The 19,438-nt window shown below is 39.7% G+C and overlaps 2 protein-coding genes across 6 annotated transcripts in view; one reads left to right on the plus strand and one right to left on the minus strand.

Moving 5' to 3' along the window:
• plekhg4 (pleckstrin homology domain containing, family G (with RhoGef domain) member 4) overlaps window positions 1–13,296 on the plus strand; it is a 279,951-nt gene extending 266,655 nt beyond the window's left edge. For 4 of the 5 annotated variants that reach the window (XM_041191344.1, XM_041191340.1, XM_041191343.1 and 1 more), the window contains 2 exons: window positions 6,215–6,289; window positions 12,388–13,296. In XM_041191344.1, the coding sequence (XP_041047278.1) occupies window positions 6,215–6,256 (42 nt within the window). In that variant the 3' untranslated portion in view covers window positions 6,257–6,289; window positions 12,388–13,296. The remainder of the gene's footprint in view (window positions 1–6,214; window positions 6,290–12,387) is intronic. The other variant, XM_041191341.1, reaches the window with a different exon arrangement.
• Window positions 13,297–15,399: 2,103 nt separating this feature from the next.
• The window catches only part of LOC121280044 (BTB/POZ domain-containing protein KCTD19-like), a 144,954-nt gene continuing 140,915 nt past the window's right edge, over window positions 15,400–19,438 (minus strand). Inside the window, exons 16-17 of the mRNA XM_041191674.1 lie at window positions 18,000–18,101; window positions 15,400–15,498 (exon numbers count right to left, since the gene is read on the minus strand). Coding sequence (XP_041047608.1) covers window positions 15,400–15,498; window positions 18,000–18,101 — 201 coding nt within the window. The remainder of the gene's footprint in view (window positions 15,499–17,999; window positions 18,102–19,438) is intronic.

Raw genomic sequence — 19,438 nt, forward strand, 5'->3', positions numbered from 1 at the left:
GGATAATTTCCTTTATTAGCCAAGACAAAGAGTATAACAGTGAGAAGGTTATGCCAGAATGCTATAAAGCACAAATACAAGCACAACATACTGCATTGCTAGAAATCTGTAATAAAAACAGAAGATGCTGGCAATATTTTTTTTTTAATTCGTTCATGGGATATGGGCATTGCTGGCTAGGCAAGCATTTATGGCCCATCCCTAATTGCCCTTGAGAAGGTCATGGTGAGCTGCCTTCTTGGACCCCTGCAGTTATTGTAGTATAAGTACACCAACAGCGTTGTTAGGAAGGGAGTTCCAGGATTCTGACCCAATAACAGTGAAGGAACGGCCAATATAGTTTCAAGTCAGGATGGTAAGTGGCTTGGAGGGGACTTGCAGGTGATGGTGTTCCCATGAATCAGCTGCCCTTGTCATTCCAGGTCATAGAGGTTGTGGGTTTGGAAAGTGCTGTCGAAGGAGCCCTGGTGAGTTGCTGCAGTGCATCTTATAGATGGTACACACTGCTGCCACTGTGCGTTGGTGGTGGAGGGAGTGAATGTTGAAGATGGTGGATTGGGTGCCAATCAAGTGGGCTGCTCTCTCCTGGATGGTGTTGATCTTCCTGAGTGTTGTTAGAGCTGCACTCATCTAGGCATCATATCCTGACTTGTGCCTTGGAGGTGGTGGACAGGCTTTGGGGAGTCAGAAGGTGAGTTACTCTCCGCAGAATTCCCAGCCTCTGATCTGCTCTTGTAGTCTCAGTATTTATATGGCTAGTCCAGTTCAGTTTCTGGTCAATGGTAACACCCCCTGGATCTTAATAATGGGGGATTCAGCAATGGTAGTGCCATTGAACGCCAAGAGGAGATGGTTAGATTCTCTCTTGTTGGAGATGGCCATTGCCTGGCACTTCTATGGCATGAATGTTACTTGCCGCTTATGAGCCCAAGCTTGAATATTGCCCAGGTCTTGCTACAGATAAACACGGTATGCTTCAGTATCTGAGGAGCCGCAAATGGTGCTGAGCATTGTGCAATCGTCAGCGAACATTCCCACTTCTGACCTTATGATGGTAGGAGGTCATCAATGACAATGCTGAAGATGGTAGGGCCTAGGACACCACCCTGAGGAACTCTTGCAGCGATGTCCGGGGAATGACATGACTGACCTCCAACAACCACAACCATCTTCCATTGTGCCAGGTACGACTCCAACCATTGGAATCATTTTCCTTGATTCCCAATTACTTCAATTTTGCTAGGGCTACTTGATACCACACTCAGTCAAATGCTGCCTTGATGTCAAGGGCGGACACTCCCACTTCACCTCTTGCGTTCAGCTCTTTTGTCCATGTTTGGACCAAGGCTGTAATGAGGTCAGGAGCCGAGTGACCCTGGCGGAACCCAAACTGAGCGTCAATGAGCAGGTTATTGCTGAGTAGGTGCTGCTTGATGGCACTGTTGACAACACTTTGCATCACTTTATTGTATCAAGACTAGACTGCTGGGGCAGTAATTGAGCGAGTTGGATTTGTCCTGCCTTTTTGTGGACATGACATACCTGAGTAATTTTTACAATGTTGGGTATATGCCAGTGTTGCAGCTGTACAGGTACAGCTTGGCTAGGGGCACGACTAGTTCTAGAGCACAAGTCTTCAGTATTATTGCTGGAATATTCTCAAGGCCCATAGCCTTTGCAGTATCCAATGCCTTCAGCTGTTTACTGATGTCATGTGGAGTGAATCGAATTGGTTGAAGAATATCTGTGATGCCGGGGACCTCAGGAGGAGGCCGAGATGGATCATCCACTTGGCACTTCTGGTTGAAGATGGCTGCAAATACCTCCGTCTTGTGTTTTGCACTGATGTACTGGGCTCCTCCATTATTGAGGATGGGAGTATTTGTGGAGCCTCCTCTTCCAGTGAGTTGTTTAATTGTCCACCACCATTCACGATTGGATGTGGCAGGATTGCAGAGCTTAGATCTGATCCGTTAGTTGTGGGATCACTTAGCTCTGTCTATCTCGTGCTGCTTCTGCTGTTTGGCATGCAAGTAGTCCTGTGTTGTAACTTTACCAGGTTGACACCTCATCTTTAGTTATGCCTGATGCTGCTCCTGGCATACTCCCCCACACTCTCCATTAAACCAGGGTTGATCCCCCTGTTTGGTGGTAATGGTAGAGTGGGGGATATGCCAGGCCATGAGGTTACAGATTGTGGTTATATACAATTCTGCTGCTCTGTTGATGGCCCACAGTGCCTCATGGATACCCAGTTTTGAATTGCTGGATCTGTTTGAAATCTAACCCATTCAGCATGGTGGTAGTGCTGCACAACATGATGGAGAGTATCCCCAATGTGAAGATGGGACTCCACAAGGATTGCGCAGTAGTCACTCCTACCAATTCTCTGATGCACAGATGCATCTGCGACAGTTAGATTGGTGAGGATGAGGTCAAATGTGGTTCCCCTATTTTTGGTTCCCTGACCGCTTGCCAAAGACCCAGTATAGCAGCTATGTCCCTTAGGACTCGGCCAGTTCGGTCAGTAGTGGTGATACTATGGACATTGAAGGCCCCCAACCAGAGTACATTCTGTGCCCTTACCATCCTTGCTGCTCCCTCCAAGTGGTGTTTAACATGGAGGCCTACTGATTTATCAGCTGAGGGGTGATGGTAGGTGGTAGCCAGCTGGAGGTTTCCTTGCCCATGTTTGACCTGATGCCATGGGACTTCATGGGGTCCAGAGTCGATGATGAGGACTCCCTGGGCAACTGCCTCCCAACTATATACCACTGTGCTGCCACCTCTTGTCGGCCTGTCCTATTGGTGGGATAGGCTATACCCTGGGATGGCTATGGTGATGTCTGGGACATTGTAAGGCATGATTCCGTGAATATGACTATATCAGGCTGTTGCTTGACTAGTCAGTGGAACAGCTCTCCCAATTTTGGCACAAGACCCCAGATGTAGTAAGGAGGACTTTGCAGGGTCGACAGGGCTGAGTGTGCCGTTGTCGTTTCCGGTGTCCAGGTCAATGCTGGGTAGTCCGACTGGTTTCATTCCTTTTAGACTTTGTTTGATACAACTGAGTGGCTTGTTAGGTCATTTCAGAGGGCACTTAAGAGTCAGCCGCGGTGTAGGACTGGAGTCATATTTAGGCCAGAACAGGTAAGGACAGTAGATTTCCTTCCCCTAAAGGACGTTAGTGAACCAGATGGGTTTTTATGACAATTGACAATGGTTTTGTGGTCACCACTAGACTAGCTTTTAACTCCAGATTTGAACTTGGGCCCCCAGAGCATTAGCCTGGGCTGCTGGATTACTAGTCTAGTAACATTATCACTACGCCACTGCCTCTCCCCTTACTCAGCAAATGTGGCAGCATGGGACATAGCATAGAGAGAAAAAGAGTTAACATTTCATCGTTAACTCTGTTGCTCTCTCCACAGATGCTATCAGAGCTGCTGAGTAATTCCAGCATTTTTTAAATAAAAACTACTATCTAGACCACAGCTGGAGTATTGCATGCTGTTCTGGTCACCATATTATAGCAAGGATGTGACTGCACTAGAGTGGGTGCAGAGAAGATTTATGAGGCTATTGCCAGACATGGAGAGCTTTAGCCATGAGGGAAGATTAGATTTGCTGATTATTTTATTTGGAATAGGGTATTTAATTTACATGTATAAAATTATGAGGAGCCTAGATAAAGTGGGTAGGAATATGGCAGGGAGGTCAATAATAAGGGCGCATAGATTTAAAATATTTAGTAGAAGAAACAGAGGAGAACTTTTTCACCCAGAGGATAGTGGGGATCTGGAACTCACCACCAGAAGAGGTGGTTGAGGAAGAAACCCTCATGTATCTAAAAATATATATCTACATGGCTACAGACCAAGAGCTGGAAAGTGGAGTTAGACTGATAGCTATATTTTGGCTGACGCAAACATGATGGGTTGAATGGCCTCTTTCTGTGCTGCAAATTTTCAGTGTTTTTATGAGACTGCATAATGAGCAGCGAACACAGAATACTAAATTGAAAGAAGTACAATTAAATAGCTGTGTCACTTGGAATGAGTGTTAGGGCCCTGGAAGGTGGGAAGGAAGGTGAAAGGGCAGTTGTTACAATTCTGGTACTTGCATGGGAAGGCGCGAGGTGAAAGGAAGTAGGTGATGGGGATGAGGATCGGTATCACAAAGGGAATAATGTGATCGTAATGCTGAACGGGAAGGTGCGATTTGATGTTATTGCACTGGAGGTGGTAGAAATGGCAGAGGATGATGTGTTTCAAATGGACTGTGGAAGATGAGAACAAGAGAGGCCCTATTGTGGTTCTGGAGGAAAGGGAAAAGGCAGTGAGACATTCTTCAGCAACCTTTAGGACCCAAATCTTTACTTGCCTCATTACCACCCCCTTTTTTGCTTTGCACCATCATCCAGGTTGTTCTTTCCTCCTCACCTAGCTTTTCCCTGGCTCTGTATTTGCTTATAAACTATTACACTTAACGTCTTCCAGATCTGATGAAAATTCAACAACCTGAAAAGTTAACTCTGTTTCTCTAGCCACGGATGCTGCCTGACCTGAGTATTTCCAGTCTTCTGTGGTATTTTTCTTTTGTAGTGTGTGAAATAAGCTGCATAAACGAAAGTTATGCTGAACAAAAGTTTTACAAATTTTAAGATGCCTCATTGGATGATGATACTCACTTGTATAATAGTTTGGTACTATGATGTAGAAAACTGGTAAAAGCAGATATTCTTACATGCCTAACATGTGCATTTTGAATTTCCTGAGTTATCAGTTGAACTCATGGCTGTGCTCCACACAATGAGTTAGCAAGTCATGATTAGAGTTTAATACTTGGGTAGGCATCTTTCATTGGAATAGACAAGTCTGAGAATAGGCCATTTGACCATTGAGGTTTATCACTCTTATAATCTAACTCTCCCAGCTTAATAACAAATGTATCTTAACTTGCCGTCTATTGATTCGTTTAACAAATTATTCCAAATATTTATCACCCTTCAAGTAAAGAAATTCTTTGTAATAACTATTATGAATTTAGTTTTCATTCATTTATGTTCTCTGGTTCTGCTACCCCCACTGGCTTTGAGTGAAAACTTGAGGCTTACCTTACCAGTAAAAAGTAAGATGTTATATTACATCCAAGTTACTTCACTTCCAAGTCATACAACTTGGACAAATATTGCTGTTCCTTCTTGTCTGGTTCAAAATCCTGGAATTCCCTAAGCTAACAGGATTATCAAGTATCTTCACACAGACTGCCATGGTTCAAGAAAGTGGTTCATAGCAACTAGGGATGGGCAAAAAATGTTGGCCTTGCTAGCATGCCCAAGTCTTAGAAATGAATAAAAATCAATACATGTGTACTACAGTGAGACCACCAAACCACCTTTCTAGATTATACAATTTAATAGATTTCCTCACAAACCATCCCTGCTACACTTGAGATAATTCTCTTCTTCTCTGCATTCTGCCAATTTGCAGTTTGCTGACCACATTTGAAGCATATTCTAAGACTGGCCCATCCAGTAAGTTATAAAACCTTAGTGTAAACTCTATACACTTGTAGTGTAATGTTCTGGTACTATCTCCCATAATTTAGCTTTTGCAATTGCCTTCCACATTGTTGGACAATGGATAAATTCATTACTACTCAAGGATCCCTTTCTGAATCTTCCTGGTTAACTCTATTCCATTCATTGCAGACTTAACATAATACATTGTTTTCTTTCCCATCTGTAACACTTTAAAATTGTTAATGCAAAGTTTGTTATCTATTTGGCTTCCCAATTGCATAATAGATACTCCTGCAATTCATTAACTTCTATTTCAATTTTTCAAAGCTTATAAATGCTTTTGACATCCAGGCCGTTTATGTACATTAGGAGAGGAGGTATAAGAGCTGATCCCTGTTATACTTCACTTCATAACCTCATTCTTGCCAAATTTGGCATTCTTTTGGGGTTATGATGTACTGTATTGCCATTAGGTGCAAGTAAAAAAAAAGTTACAGCTGCTTGTACTTGAGGCCTGGTGTCCATGTCATCTTGTGTGCTTCTGCTCATCAGTACTACTTGTGCCACTTACTCGCTGTCCTGAACCTGAAGAAACTGATGGTGTGAAACTGTGATTCATTTCCATTCTCTTTCTTTGGTGTTGGTCATTAAGTACTTTTGCTAACCTATCATTCTACTTTTCCTCAGCAGAAATCAGATCAAATTACCATAAGCCCATCCACAATGGTGTAAGCGTAGTTGTGCTTTCTATCCTGCCTTGTCTAAGTAAGTGGGGTGTTGCTTTCTTGCTTTATTTGTTCATTATTTTTCCTTTTAATTGTCTAATAGCTTCTCCTTTACCCACCCAAAGGGTTTCTTAAATAACATTATATACTGTAGAACAGATTTATTTGCTAGTAACGGAAGATCAAATAAATAATACAGCTAATTGTTGTGGTTTATAGAACATAACTATTCATCCCCAGATTTAGAAAATAATAAATGCAACTTTTTGCCAATTCCCTTACTAAATGCTGGTCCTGTGATGGCTTTCCTTGATTTACATGAGACTTTTTTGTCTCTTGCCTTCCTCCTGATGGCCTCAAAAGATCCTGGAGCATGTTGCCTGAGATTTACTCCTTTGTAGCCTTTCAGGTTTTATCAGGAGCAAAGAAAATTCAAAATGTAACTCCCATAATCACAGCTGCTTATTATGCAGAAGCTTAGACACAGGAAATGTCCGCAGATCTAAAACTGTTTGATAAAATGCTAGCTGAACATAACTAATAAATGTTAGCGAACTTTCATCGGAAACAAGCAGTCAGTCTCAACACATGCTGAGTGATTTTATTATAAATAGAAAAACAAGCTGGAATTAAAACATTTGTATATTAATAACTTCCAGATTACCTAGTATTAGGCTACATAGATAACATAACTGTTTCAGATAGCTGAGCCATTAGGCAAATAATGAGAGGCCTTCTCAGACCAGTAATTGTGGGCCACTGGCCTGAAGTGACTGAATAAGTTATTAAAATAGCTGAGATTGTTTGCAGTCAACCACCTCAATGAAACACAAGAATATACAGCCCCCTACGCACCACTGGACCCCAGTAAAGAAGAGACAATGTATATAAATTTAAATTATAAAGACTTTTCTTTGATATGAAATTTAATTAAACCTCCTAACTATCACAATGGCTGATTTTGGCAGCTTATGTGCTATACTTCCCCGTTCCCCAAGACAAAAGAGTCACTTTCTCAGGTAAATCAAAAGTTCTCCTCTCAATGCCTTACGAATCCTGAGCTTCTTCATGTTCACATAAAAAGAACGCTCTCAAGCTGATGGTCAGAATCTTTTTTTGTGATTTATGCATCTAAATCTATTTAAGTGCATTATATTGACATGTGGAGACTATGGATAACAGTGAAGTTGCTGGCAGTGGTAAGTGGAATGAAAGTGGATTGCATTGAAAGATGGTTAAAATTAAATAAAGAAAAGCTTAAAAAATAAACAAGAGATTAAATCCTCTTTTTTACCCAACACAGACATTTTTCAGCTGGTGGCAATCATTAGTTATAAATGAATATAGCCTATCTCCTGAATCAAAGAGCTAAGGATTTATTTAATGAAACAATGAGTAACATTGCAACTACTCATATCTTTATGATGCCTGTCTGCATATTGACAGTGAGATAAGGCAAAAAAGTGGGAAATTAATTGATAGTTGTAACTTGGTATAAAGAATCCTTGTGCTTGTTCAATAAATGCATAGGTAGCAAAGAGATTAGAGGTATTTGACTTCACTGCTAAATTTACAAAGCTGGTTGTTAATATATTGTAATGCTGAAATATTATACAACTAAATTATGTCTCTAACTAGAAAGCTTGATTCTGTCTGATGTTGGCATAGTGAACAGAAAACTTTCGGCCATAGATTCTTTAAGAATGTGAGCATGGTGATCATAGCTTTCAAAATAGGAGTCTGTCAACCACAACTAAATGAATCTATATATTTACTGCTTCCAGCAGTATATTTATTTCGGTATGATAATCTTCAGTAGACAGACATGCCAACCCAACTGTCTCATAAATCAAGTAACAAACTCTTAAAAGTCAAAAAATTTGGCATAAAATTCATAAGTTGCTGTTTTTTTCCAAACATAAACCAGTTTGGATTGACAGTTGAATTATATATCTCATTACTGGCTTTTTGATTTCAAATAGGTCAGAGCTAAAACTATGGGCAGAATTTTTCTCTCGTCAGGTGGGCGCGCGTCCAACCTGAACAAGAAAAAATAGTGCGCGATGATGTCGGGCGAGCATCCCAAAGTTATCACGCACTCTTGTGGTATTTCGTTCAGTGGGCACGTGCCGTTAATTGGCCAGCCTACGTGAAATCACAGTCGGGGCCTGATCGTAGTCGGTTTTGCAACCGCTCCTGGGCCTGCCTGCCACACCCACCCAATGAGGTAAAAATCCTGCCCTATATTACTGCATCTGAAAATGTTTTCCAAGAGTTTTTAAAAAGCCTACCTGTTATCCCTGCTTGTGTTATGAAGGGATCCGCTCTCCCACCACAGTAGAATGATGCAGCACAGGAGTCCATTTGGCCCATAATGTCTGTGCCAGCTCTTTGGGAGAGCAGTTCAGTTAGTTGCACTGCCATTTTGTTTTCCCATAGCCTTGTGGATTTTTTACCTTCATGTATTTATCCACTTCCCTTTCAAAGGTTACTATTGCATCTGCTTCCACCACTTTTTCAGAAAGTGCACTCTGGATTCTAATCATAATTCATAAGGGAGAAATGGATAGGGGGATATGCTTTATAGGGTTCAACGAAATAAGATGGGAGGATGGTTGTGTAGACCATAAACATCAGCATGGGTTATTTGAGTTGAATGGCCAGTTTCTGTGCTGTATGTTTTATGTGACATCTGACGACATACCTATCCTTCCCATTGTGCTACAATTTGCATAGAAATCTCAAACAGCAAACATCCCAGTTTGAGTGGATTTGAGCCATCATAAATCACTTATCCTAATTAAGGCGTGGGAGAAAGAGAAACTATTCTGTGTTCTCTTGTACTGTTGTATTAAAGGACAAAGGAAGTCTAAACGTCACTATATCCTAAGGACCATGTGGCTCTACATCGGTTTTGATTCAGCTTCCCCGACTAATTCAAATTCAGGTTGGCTTTGATTTGAGCAGCTATGTGATGCCAGGAGCTGCTCCTTGCTGTTGATGTCATTATAATGATCCAGGAGGTGGATACAACCTGGAGCCCGCTGTGCATGTTTGGACATGACAAAACCTAATTTCAGGGACCAATGTCCTGTGTACCAAGAATGTCTGACCCAAAAGTCAGGCCACTTTTTCAGACATCCTGTAATGGGCATCTGGCCCCTTGCTTTCACTAATGAATGTACAAATTAGGAGCAGGAGTAGGCCACTTGATTCCTCGAGCCTGCTCTGCCTTTCAATAAGATCATGGTAGATCTGATTGTAACCTCAACTCCACATTCCCAATAATCTTTCACCCCCATGCCTATCAAGAATCTACCTATCTCTACCTTAAAAATATTCAAAGACTCTGATTTCACCGCCTTTTGAGGATGAAAGTTCCAAAGACTTACTACCCTCTGAGAGAAAGCATTTCTCATCTCTGTCTTACTTGGGTGACCCCTAGTTCTAGATTCTCCCACAAGAGGAAACATCCATTCCACACCCAGTCTATCAAGACCCCGCCGGATCTTATATGTTTCAATCAAGTCACTCTTACTCTTCAAAACTGCATCGGATACAATCCTAGTCTGTCCAACCTTTCTTGATAAAGACAAACCCGCACATTCTAGGTATTAGCCTGGTAAACTGAGAGGCCTAACAGCTTATATATGACCTTTCTGGGAAACTGGGATCCCAGACATCAGACTTAGATTTTCCATGTGTGGATGTGGCCTCGCTGGCAGGCATCATTGAAAAAGTAGATATATTTATTAATTTTTACTGTTTACTTGGAGCCATGAGAGCTCTGTCCAACTCCGTGCTGGCCACGATCAGCCGCCTCCTCAGTGTCCTCCCTCCTTTTCCTGTCACTTAGCTGAGAACATTTACGATAGAGAAAAGCACACTGAATTTAATGGATTAACATGATCTGCTGGATCATCTTCCAGGATGCTTTCTCTGCCAGGTCCTTCTTGGTGGCCGGCCTCTTGCCATCTTCCTGGCCATTGGCAACCAATCCTTGCTGCTCCATGGAGCTCATTGCTGGGCTTGGCAGGGGGGACTGTGCTGTGCCGAGAGGATTCTCAACTCTGCTGTGAGTACCAGAATTGGCGCTGTGAGCTCAGAGTCCTGATTCAGCACTGTCCATTACCAAGTGTTGTGTCCGCTCACTCTCTGCCTGAGATAAAGCTGCTCATCTCACCGAGTTTGACAGACCAACATAGACCTACAGCAAACAATGCGCCAACATCAGCCAAGGGCGTTAAGTTAACACTTAATGTCAATCTTGCGATGCGAGTTCAGCTCTACTAGGAACCGAGGCTGCAAGAGCCTCAGGTATATTTTATCTAAGCTGGATTAAAGCCCAGGTTCAAAAAGTAAAGAAGGAATGCCTGACCCATTGCACAAACCAGCTTTCCGGGCTCTTCTACTTCAAAACTCTGCCCGAGCAGCTTCAAGTCCCCAAAAGTGGCATATGTGGCTGCCACCAGCCCCACCATCTGGCCCTTCAGCACTGTGATGTGTCAGCTGCTGCTAAAGCAACAATACACAGCAGAGATCAGAAAGCATAGTGAAGGTGAGTAGCATGATCGAGAGATGTTCACTTGCCTTACCCTAAGAGAAAATAGAAATAAAACGCAAGAAGATAAATTGTTGTATTCAAATTAATTTAATCTGTGCTGATTTTATTAATTGGCAATTACTGAAGTGTACTTAGTACTCAGTATGATAATTAGATGTTATAAATTACATGTGAGCCTCTTCAAGCCCTACTGGTGCAGTGGAGATCTTCAGTCAGTAGTGCTAGTTTATATGTATTATGCATCAGGGAGAAAAACAGGATACAGCAATCAAAACAAATGGTGCACACTTGAATGCCTGTGAAAAATCCTGAGATTTCAGAGTTCTTTCACGCATGAGGCTTAATTTAGAACTTGCATCCCTGGTAAATTTGTGAGAGTTGGCATGTCTGACTATGCAACAGCAAGATGGGAGAAATTGTCTTTTACTTTAATATCTGAACCAAAATTTTGAAATCCAATGGGGACCAGCTTTGCTTTAAGTTATAGTTTCCGTGCACATTTCGAGCAGAATTTTAACGGCTGGATTTGTTTCTAGCACCTCAAATTATGGGGTAAATCAAATAAATACGCTTATGATTGAATCCAATTCAGAATTAAAAGTGTGGAAGTTTCCAACTTGTTCAAACTAATAAGGGTCTTTTTTTACAATGATTATCAATCTCCATTTACTTCCAAGTGAGTGATATTCCATAGTCCAAAATTGATAGCTAAAATAACTACAGGATGACTTGTATAGGAAATGGGAATGTCACACTGCACAATAGTGGAGCTCTTCTGATAAGACTTGAGGTACACTTGGGCAGAGTAGTTGGAGTTCAGAATCACAGAATTGTTACGGCACAGAAGGAGACCATTTAGTCCATTGTGTTTGCATTTGTTCTCTGAATAAGCATTTCACCTGGAGCCATTCTGAGCAGGTCTTCTCCCTATATTCCTGCAGATTGTTTATCTGAAAATAATCATCTAATTCCATCCTGAATGCCTTGATTAAACCACACTCTCTCAGGCGGTGCATTCCAGACCCTAACCACTCGCTGTGTGAAGAAGTTTTTTCTTACAAAGCTTTTGCTTCTTTTGTCAATTACTTTAAATCTGTGCTCCCTTGATCTTGATCCTTTCACAAGTGGGAACAGTTTCTCCCTATTCATTCAGTCCAAATTCCTCGTGATTTTGAATACCTCTATCAAATCTCTCAGCCTTCTTTTCTGCAAGGGAAAAAAATCCCAACTTCTCCAGTCTTCATAACTGAAGTTCCTCATCCCTGGAAACATTCTCATAAACCTCTTCTACACTCTCCAATGCCTTCACATCCTTCCTAAAATGCGGCACCCAGAACTGTACACGATACTCCAGCTGAGGTCTAATCAGTGTCATATACAATCTATCCCTCCCCTAAAGAACTAATGAGATATTTACTGGCAATTTGAAACAAGTTACAATTTTTCACCCAGCACTAATGTTCCCTATTTTGAGCAAAAAATTCATCAACGTTTCTTTTAATAAATCCAATTATTTTGTAATTTTTGAAATTGTGATATTTTCTGCATTGTTTTAACATCTACTTTTCTGTTAGGTTTAACTGGAAGACAAAAATAACCTCTTAAAAGACTGGTGAAGAGCAGAACAAGCAGCTTTCCTTGTATTTTATGCACCACCCAAAACGGAACGTGATTTGCTACTCCTTAGAAACCATTATAATTTTTGTACAATGACTGCATTTTGGTAACTGGGGAGACTGTGTGGCCTAGTGGCTTTGACTTTCAATTTTATTTTTGCAGCAGCAATTCACATATTTGGCAAATGACATGACCTTCATATTGACTAATAAGTCAATAACATAATATGTTGCCCAAACTGAGTAATTAGACAAATACTGTAAATATTAGTTAACATTTCTGTGCAAACTTTTTTTTTGATCTGTTTGATCAAATTTCTCATGAAATACTTAGGTGTTGATTGTTAGTTGTTTCTAGTGTGTTGCATAAAGTGCATGTAGATAATACTTAGTTGGGATACTTAATTATAATTGTTGATTTGCAAATTAAAATATTTTACTTGTCACATTGGCTCAAAGATTTAGAGTAGCCTAATGACCAAGATTAATAATAAAATGGAATGGTGAGAGTAAGGAGGTATTGAAGACAGAGGAGTTTTACAGTTCCTGTTCAACAGTTTAACATAGCGTATTTATCTCACTAAATAATTGTTTCTCAACATCTGTAAATAATGTACTTAGCACAAGTGGTGCTGGTTTCTTTGGGAGCGAAAAAGAATAAAATACATTCTTTTTCTACTAATTACCAACAAACAGGGAAATCACTCAAGTGCCAATGGTAATTACTTCCATTAATCTGATAGAAAATAACATTGATTTAATTTACTGAGAGAATACTTACCTGTTATGTCATGCTGTTTTGTTGACTTTAACATACTGCTATATTTGGGCATTTTCAATATTTAATAAACATGAACAGCTTTGTTTCTAATTGTTTGAATTTTATTCACAAGTATTGAATGAGCAAAATTTCATTTGATATAATTGTTGGAATTTATATAAAAGTGTAGCAAATACAAATTTTAAAAATACAATAACATTGCAAAATAGATTGTATCTTCAAGCGTATAAGATTTGAACTGTGTAAAATTATAATTTAGTTGACAATTTAATTTTAGGAAAGTTTGTCATTTTACTTAACTATAAGAGCTGATAACGCCTGATCTGCTGAGTATTTCCAGCATTTTCTGCTTTTATATTAGAGCTGATAATGTGATCATAACCCATATTGTCAAGTGCTGCAACTTGCTGTGCAGACATTACACAGTGAGATAATATGGTGTGGAAGCATTTATTTCAGTGAGATTCTGCATACCACATGCACTATTGTCAGAGCCACATGCTCCCATAATGTACATTCAGGCTAACAACCCTATAGAGCTCAACTGCTGTTTATGACAAAAAATTGGTGTGGGATGTTTGCCCCATTCAGTCATTTTGGCCCCTGTTCCTTAAAGGGGAATCTGCTACTGCTTATTTCATTATGCACTTGAGTTAAGTTCGAACTCCAACTGCCATTGAGCAAACCATGATAAAGCTCTGGTTAAACAGACCATTGGCCGTCACTCAGTGTCTGCTGATCTTCATGAGTACAGACAGGCTCAGAAAAGGCATATAGTACATGCTGGGCCATGTTCAAGATAACTGTAACAAAAGAACCATGCACGGGGGTGATTAAAGAGGTGGAAAACATGGCAAGTGTGTACTAGCCAATAACCAACTGAAGATCAGCTAGCCTATAAAGCTCTGGGTAAAATCAGCCACCCTGTAAAAATCGACAACATGCAACTTCATTAGCCTCCATGCTGTCCCACACTCCATTAAATTAGCAGCCTTGACAAGCAGGGCATTAACTTCCATTTTGATAGTATGAATTGCAACCTGCAGCCTATATTACATAAGTTGGAGTCACACCGTGGAATGAGCTAGTGGTTTATTAAATTTACAGCTGTGGTCATCATCTCCCTGAAGGTAAGTGTGGCCCTAACTCCAGATCTGGATCTCCTCCTGACATGCCCAAATTCCTTACTCTTAACTCTGGAATTACACCACTTTTGCACCTAAAAAGGAATCAGAATTCTGGAACTAAAGCTTGGAGATGCCTGGAGCCTTACCCTGTAGGAAAAAGGTGTGGCAGAGCAGAACCTTCACCCAAATGAAGAATTCCCATCCCAAATTCCACACACATGGTCATATATAGATAGCATAATTGAGCTGCTGGTGCCTGTAGGTTATGTCAGTAAACATTTAGCATGTTAAAACAGCCACTAAATTTATGATATAAAGTTAACTACAGTAAAGCCTCTGTTACACACAGACATGCTGAATGATTTTCATTAAAAGGGACAAGCATGAGATAAATTGCAAATAATGAACAGGTTTTTATGTCGGTAGTATTTACTGCCAAAATTGTCATAATCTCCAACAGATATTGGTATCTGTGAAAGCTATGACTCCAAAAGAAGCAGTCATCATGTTTTTAAACTAATGTAATCAGTTCTCTGACCCAAACACCAATATATTTAGAACTTAACTAAAATAAAAATACACATTTCCTGCAAAAATAATAAATACATCAGATCTTAATAATCTTGCAAAAAAGACAAAATAATTTCATGTGGCCAAAATGGAAAGTATATTTGATGTATACAAAATAAGGTGTTCAAGCCAACCTTGTGAAAAACTGGTCAGGATCTGTCTTTTGTACTATGCTATAGAAGAGTTTCATTGTATTCTTTGTGGTATTCTTGATTTATTTACATGTGATCCCACAGTAATGATAAAAACAGAATGTATGATGGGCTGGACTTGATCATCGTCGCACTGACCATACAGTATTTTTCAGGTCCTCTCCATCTCCTGAAGCCCAGTTTTCTGAACAAACAAATCTGGCATTAAATAGCTTACTATTCAATTTATACTGAAATCTGCCATGCAGTTTCAAAATAGTGACAATGACATTGCATACAATTATTACTGTGAAATTAATGAAATTGGGTTCAAATTAATCTCTGTTGACTTTTTTTCAAATTAGTTTCCAAACACAGGAAATGAGACTGATTTATAATATCCTTTCTTCAACAATAGTTCCATGCATAGGCTATACTTCCAAGCAAATGGCAGTGTCAACTGGAAAACACAAAACACATGCAATGTTTATGTGACAATTACATTTTAAGAACTGAAACCTGGCAGACTAATTATTTTGTCCCCTTTTTTTAATGTACATGCCAAGGTGTTTGGTGATTAAACAAAAATATAGCAAGTTGTTATTGCTTATAAATGTTAGTTTTTGTACCACTGAAAAACAGCTGAAATAATTAAATGAAGGACACACCTGACAGATTTATACCATAATACCTATTGGTTGTTAAGAAATATTTAAAATTTGCCACAGCAGCTTTTACAGTAAATAGGCTTTAAAACAACTATAAAATGTTTTCCTGGGATTGTAGGAAAAATCTTGTAAATCTAAATTTACAGAACAGAATTGGAGTGCCAGAATAACCTCAGGTGTCTCCCCACCCTGCATCTTCCTCTGCTACTATTTTTCCTTTAGAAGATGCAATAACCTTTACTTCAACTGCTCCTTGTTGTAAAGCATTCCATGCACGAGTAAAGAAATCCTTCTGATATTTTTTTGCCACTGAATGATTATTTTAATGTGTTGACCTCTTGTAACCAACCCCCTAACTAGAGAAAATATGCTTTATTCCCTATTCAAAACCCCTCAGAATTTTAAAAATCTTTTTCTGCCCAATCCACTAACTTGTATGTTCTCACAAAGTATTTTATAGTCTGCTTCTTTGTTTGTCAAATCTCCTACTTCTATGTCAGCAGCAAATGTTAATACTGTGCTTCCAATTCCCAATTCCAAATTAATTTATATATACTAAGGCCAAAGACAAACTCAGTACTAACCCCAGGCGTTCACCATTTTCATCTGTTTCTACTCTTGAGTAACTAGCTCTGTTTCCTGTCACCCAACTATCTATCCATGTGTTCTTATACACCTAAACCTTTTTCACAAGCCGTTAGAAAGACATCCAACCTGAAAATCCACATGCACTTTATTTACTGAGTTTCCTTAATTTATCCAATAGATCTTTTATTGAAAAAACACTTATTTTCACAAATCACTTAGAATAATATATTTGCCAGTGTGGATTAAATTCATAAACACTGATAATATTCACAGAAATGTTGCAGCAATGAAGGTTGTGAACTGATATATTTCAACTTAAAATCTGGATTGAAGTAGCGTTTTAGTTCTACTGGAAAAGTCTAAATATGCGTCCTTCTCCTGTTTTATAAGCAATGGATATGGCATGCTCCACATATAAATTTCAAAAAATTTTTCAGCAAAACTATGATTAAATAGAGTAAATTTTCTGAGAATTAAGAAATACAGATGGTGTCAATGCATAAATTTCACTGTTTAAATAAAAAGAAATCTTAATTCCTGAAAATCTGAAATAAAAATAAAACATTGCAAATATACAGCAGATCAAACATCAGAAATCAAAAAAGGGTAATAAAAACAGAAAACAGTGGAAACACTCAACAGGCCAGTCAATATCTGTGCAACAAGAAGCAGAATTATATTTCAGGTCAATGATCTGACTAAATGTTGGCCTAGATTGTGCACTTCCCCGCTGATGGATTTGAAGGCCCGGGGGGGGGGGGGGGGGGGGGGGGGGGGGGGGGGGGGGGAGCGGGTTGAAGGGTGTGTGTAAATGTGAAATCTAGTGGATGACCTACCGATTGCCTCCCCACCCATGCACCCCCCCATCTACAGTTTTACCAGTGGTGGGGGTGGCCTCGAGCAGCTTGCCTGCCAGTTTCCCATTTGAGGCACTTCAGTGGGCAATTAATGCCCAAGTAAGGGCCTTGTCCTGCCAGCATCAGGATCTAACCAGTAGCATGAGAGGCCCAAGCCAAGCTTCCAGCCCAGCAGGTTTCCCTGCCCTGAGCTGGTAGCAGACATGGGGTCCCTACATTCTTCACGACGCCCTGTAAAATCCAGCTCATTAAATGTTTCTCTCTCAACAGGTGCTGACTGACTTGAATATTTCCAGCACTTTGTTTTTATTTCATTTTTCCAGCATTGCCAGTATTTTGTTAAATGCAGGTTAATGTTTAGTGAACATTCTTTGTCAGCAAGAAGTCTCTAGATGTAAGTTTGTCTCTTTTAAGATGCTATGGATCTGTTGTGCATTTCCACACTTTGTTTTTCAATACAATGACATGTCAATATATATACTGTTCAAATAACTTATTAAATGAATAATGCTCTCAAAATTATAGATGTCACTTTATTCCCCCTCCAGCACCACTACCACTGCTGCACTCAGACATTCTAACCCAACCAGTAGCACTCATCTTTACAAGTATCTTAAACTTTATTCCTAATTTGATTTTTGTGAAGTTCTGAATTGTTGAGGTAAAATCAACCAAGGTTACTAAATTCTGTTGGTTTTTCTTCTCTACTGTGCTAAAATTGTCTACAACAAACACAGTACGTGCACAGCAATTGCTTCATGTTAGTGATAAATTAAATGATGTGAAGGAAGGTTAAGATTCTAAACCTAGTTGAATTTCCTTTTAAGTGCCAGATGTCTAATACTCACCATTAACCATTTAACCAGCTTGTCATGTGACTGTTTTTGGTTCTTGAAGACCTTTAGATTTAGCAACTTAGACACAAATATTTCTGGTGTTATTTCTTCTGTCTTAAAATACAAAAAATTGGGTTTTAAAAGTTGCATCCTAAATGATAATTATTCAGTTACTTTATTCTATGAGTGTGATCTAGCAGATTGCAGAACAATATTCCTTGACCTGCAAATTCACTTTGGTGAAATGTAAACATTTTTCTAACAATGTATGTTTGAAAATTTTAATAACATTTCTACAGAATATAAGTACTGTATAATTGAAGGTGCATTTCGTATTATCATGGAACACAGCTATGTATATAACATATCTATTCAACTGACGCTAATTTGAAGGATAACACTTTAATTTCTGACAACACACCTAACTTAAACGTACCAGTCATACCTCACTGAATAGCCAGGTTTTGATAGGAAAAGAAAATTGTTGTTCATAGCTTTGTTTTGATTGAGTTATATCTTCTGCTAATATGATATTGTAAAAGCATACATTAGCACTGTTGACATTTGGATTACTGGTAGATGATGAGATAGAAAATTGTTTGTGTAGTGGAGACCTACTGCAGGTTTCCGTGGGCATGAGACGCTGCTGGCCACTTTTCTGCACAGCCCCCATATGGTGTTGCTGGAGGAAAAGGGCTCACGCAGGGGCATCTCCCCCTGTATGTTCCTGAAGATTATGAATCAATGCTATTCTAATTTCACACAGCTCAACCAGCTGATGTGACACCTATCAAAACCTGGCTATTCAGTGAGGTATGACTGGCGCATTTAAGTTAGGTGTGTGGTCAGAAGTTAGCATGTTGAAATCACTTTAGCATCAGTTGAGTAGTTATTTTATGTACATAGTGTGAAAATACTAATTATGACACCAGGATTCCAAATTTGGGCACACATTTACAAACAATTTCTTCATTGGTCACTCTGCAAGCAACAAGTGAGAAGCTGCAAGATAGACCTTGACGCTCTGATAATTCAAGGTTCATTTTACAAGTTGCAGGTTTGGAGATGATTTTTTTGCCAGTTACAGAATACAGCCAAGGAGAGAGCATGCCTGATCCCAGGTATGGGAGCAGTTTTTGCAGTGCCCTCCTAGTCTGCAATGTGGCCATGAAATAGAAGGAAATCAAAGAAAGGGGAAGCTCTGAGAAGAGTGGATGGCGAGGAGGCATCCTGGATCCTGTGTAAGTGGATGACCTGTGTGTGAACAAATTGTGAGGCTCCGCTTCCTCTTCAACAATTTCCCCACCACAATATGGACCCACCATTCACCACCGTCACGTGCATTTCACATTCCTCATCGCAACGTTCCCTCGGACAAAAAACCTTCACAAAACATATTTGACAGCAATACTTCCAATTACGCAGACAACAAAAATTCCAATAACGCCTGC

This window comes from Carcharodon carcharias, chromosome 7 (assembly GCF_017639515.1).
Source record: "Carcharodon carcharias isolate sCarCar2 chromosome 7, sCarCar2.pri, whole genome shotgun sequence".
Classification (NCBI taxonomy): domain Eukaryota; kingdom Metazoa; phylum Chordata; class Chondrichthyes; order Lamniformes; family Lamnidae; genus Carcharodon; species Carcharodon carcharias.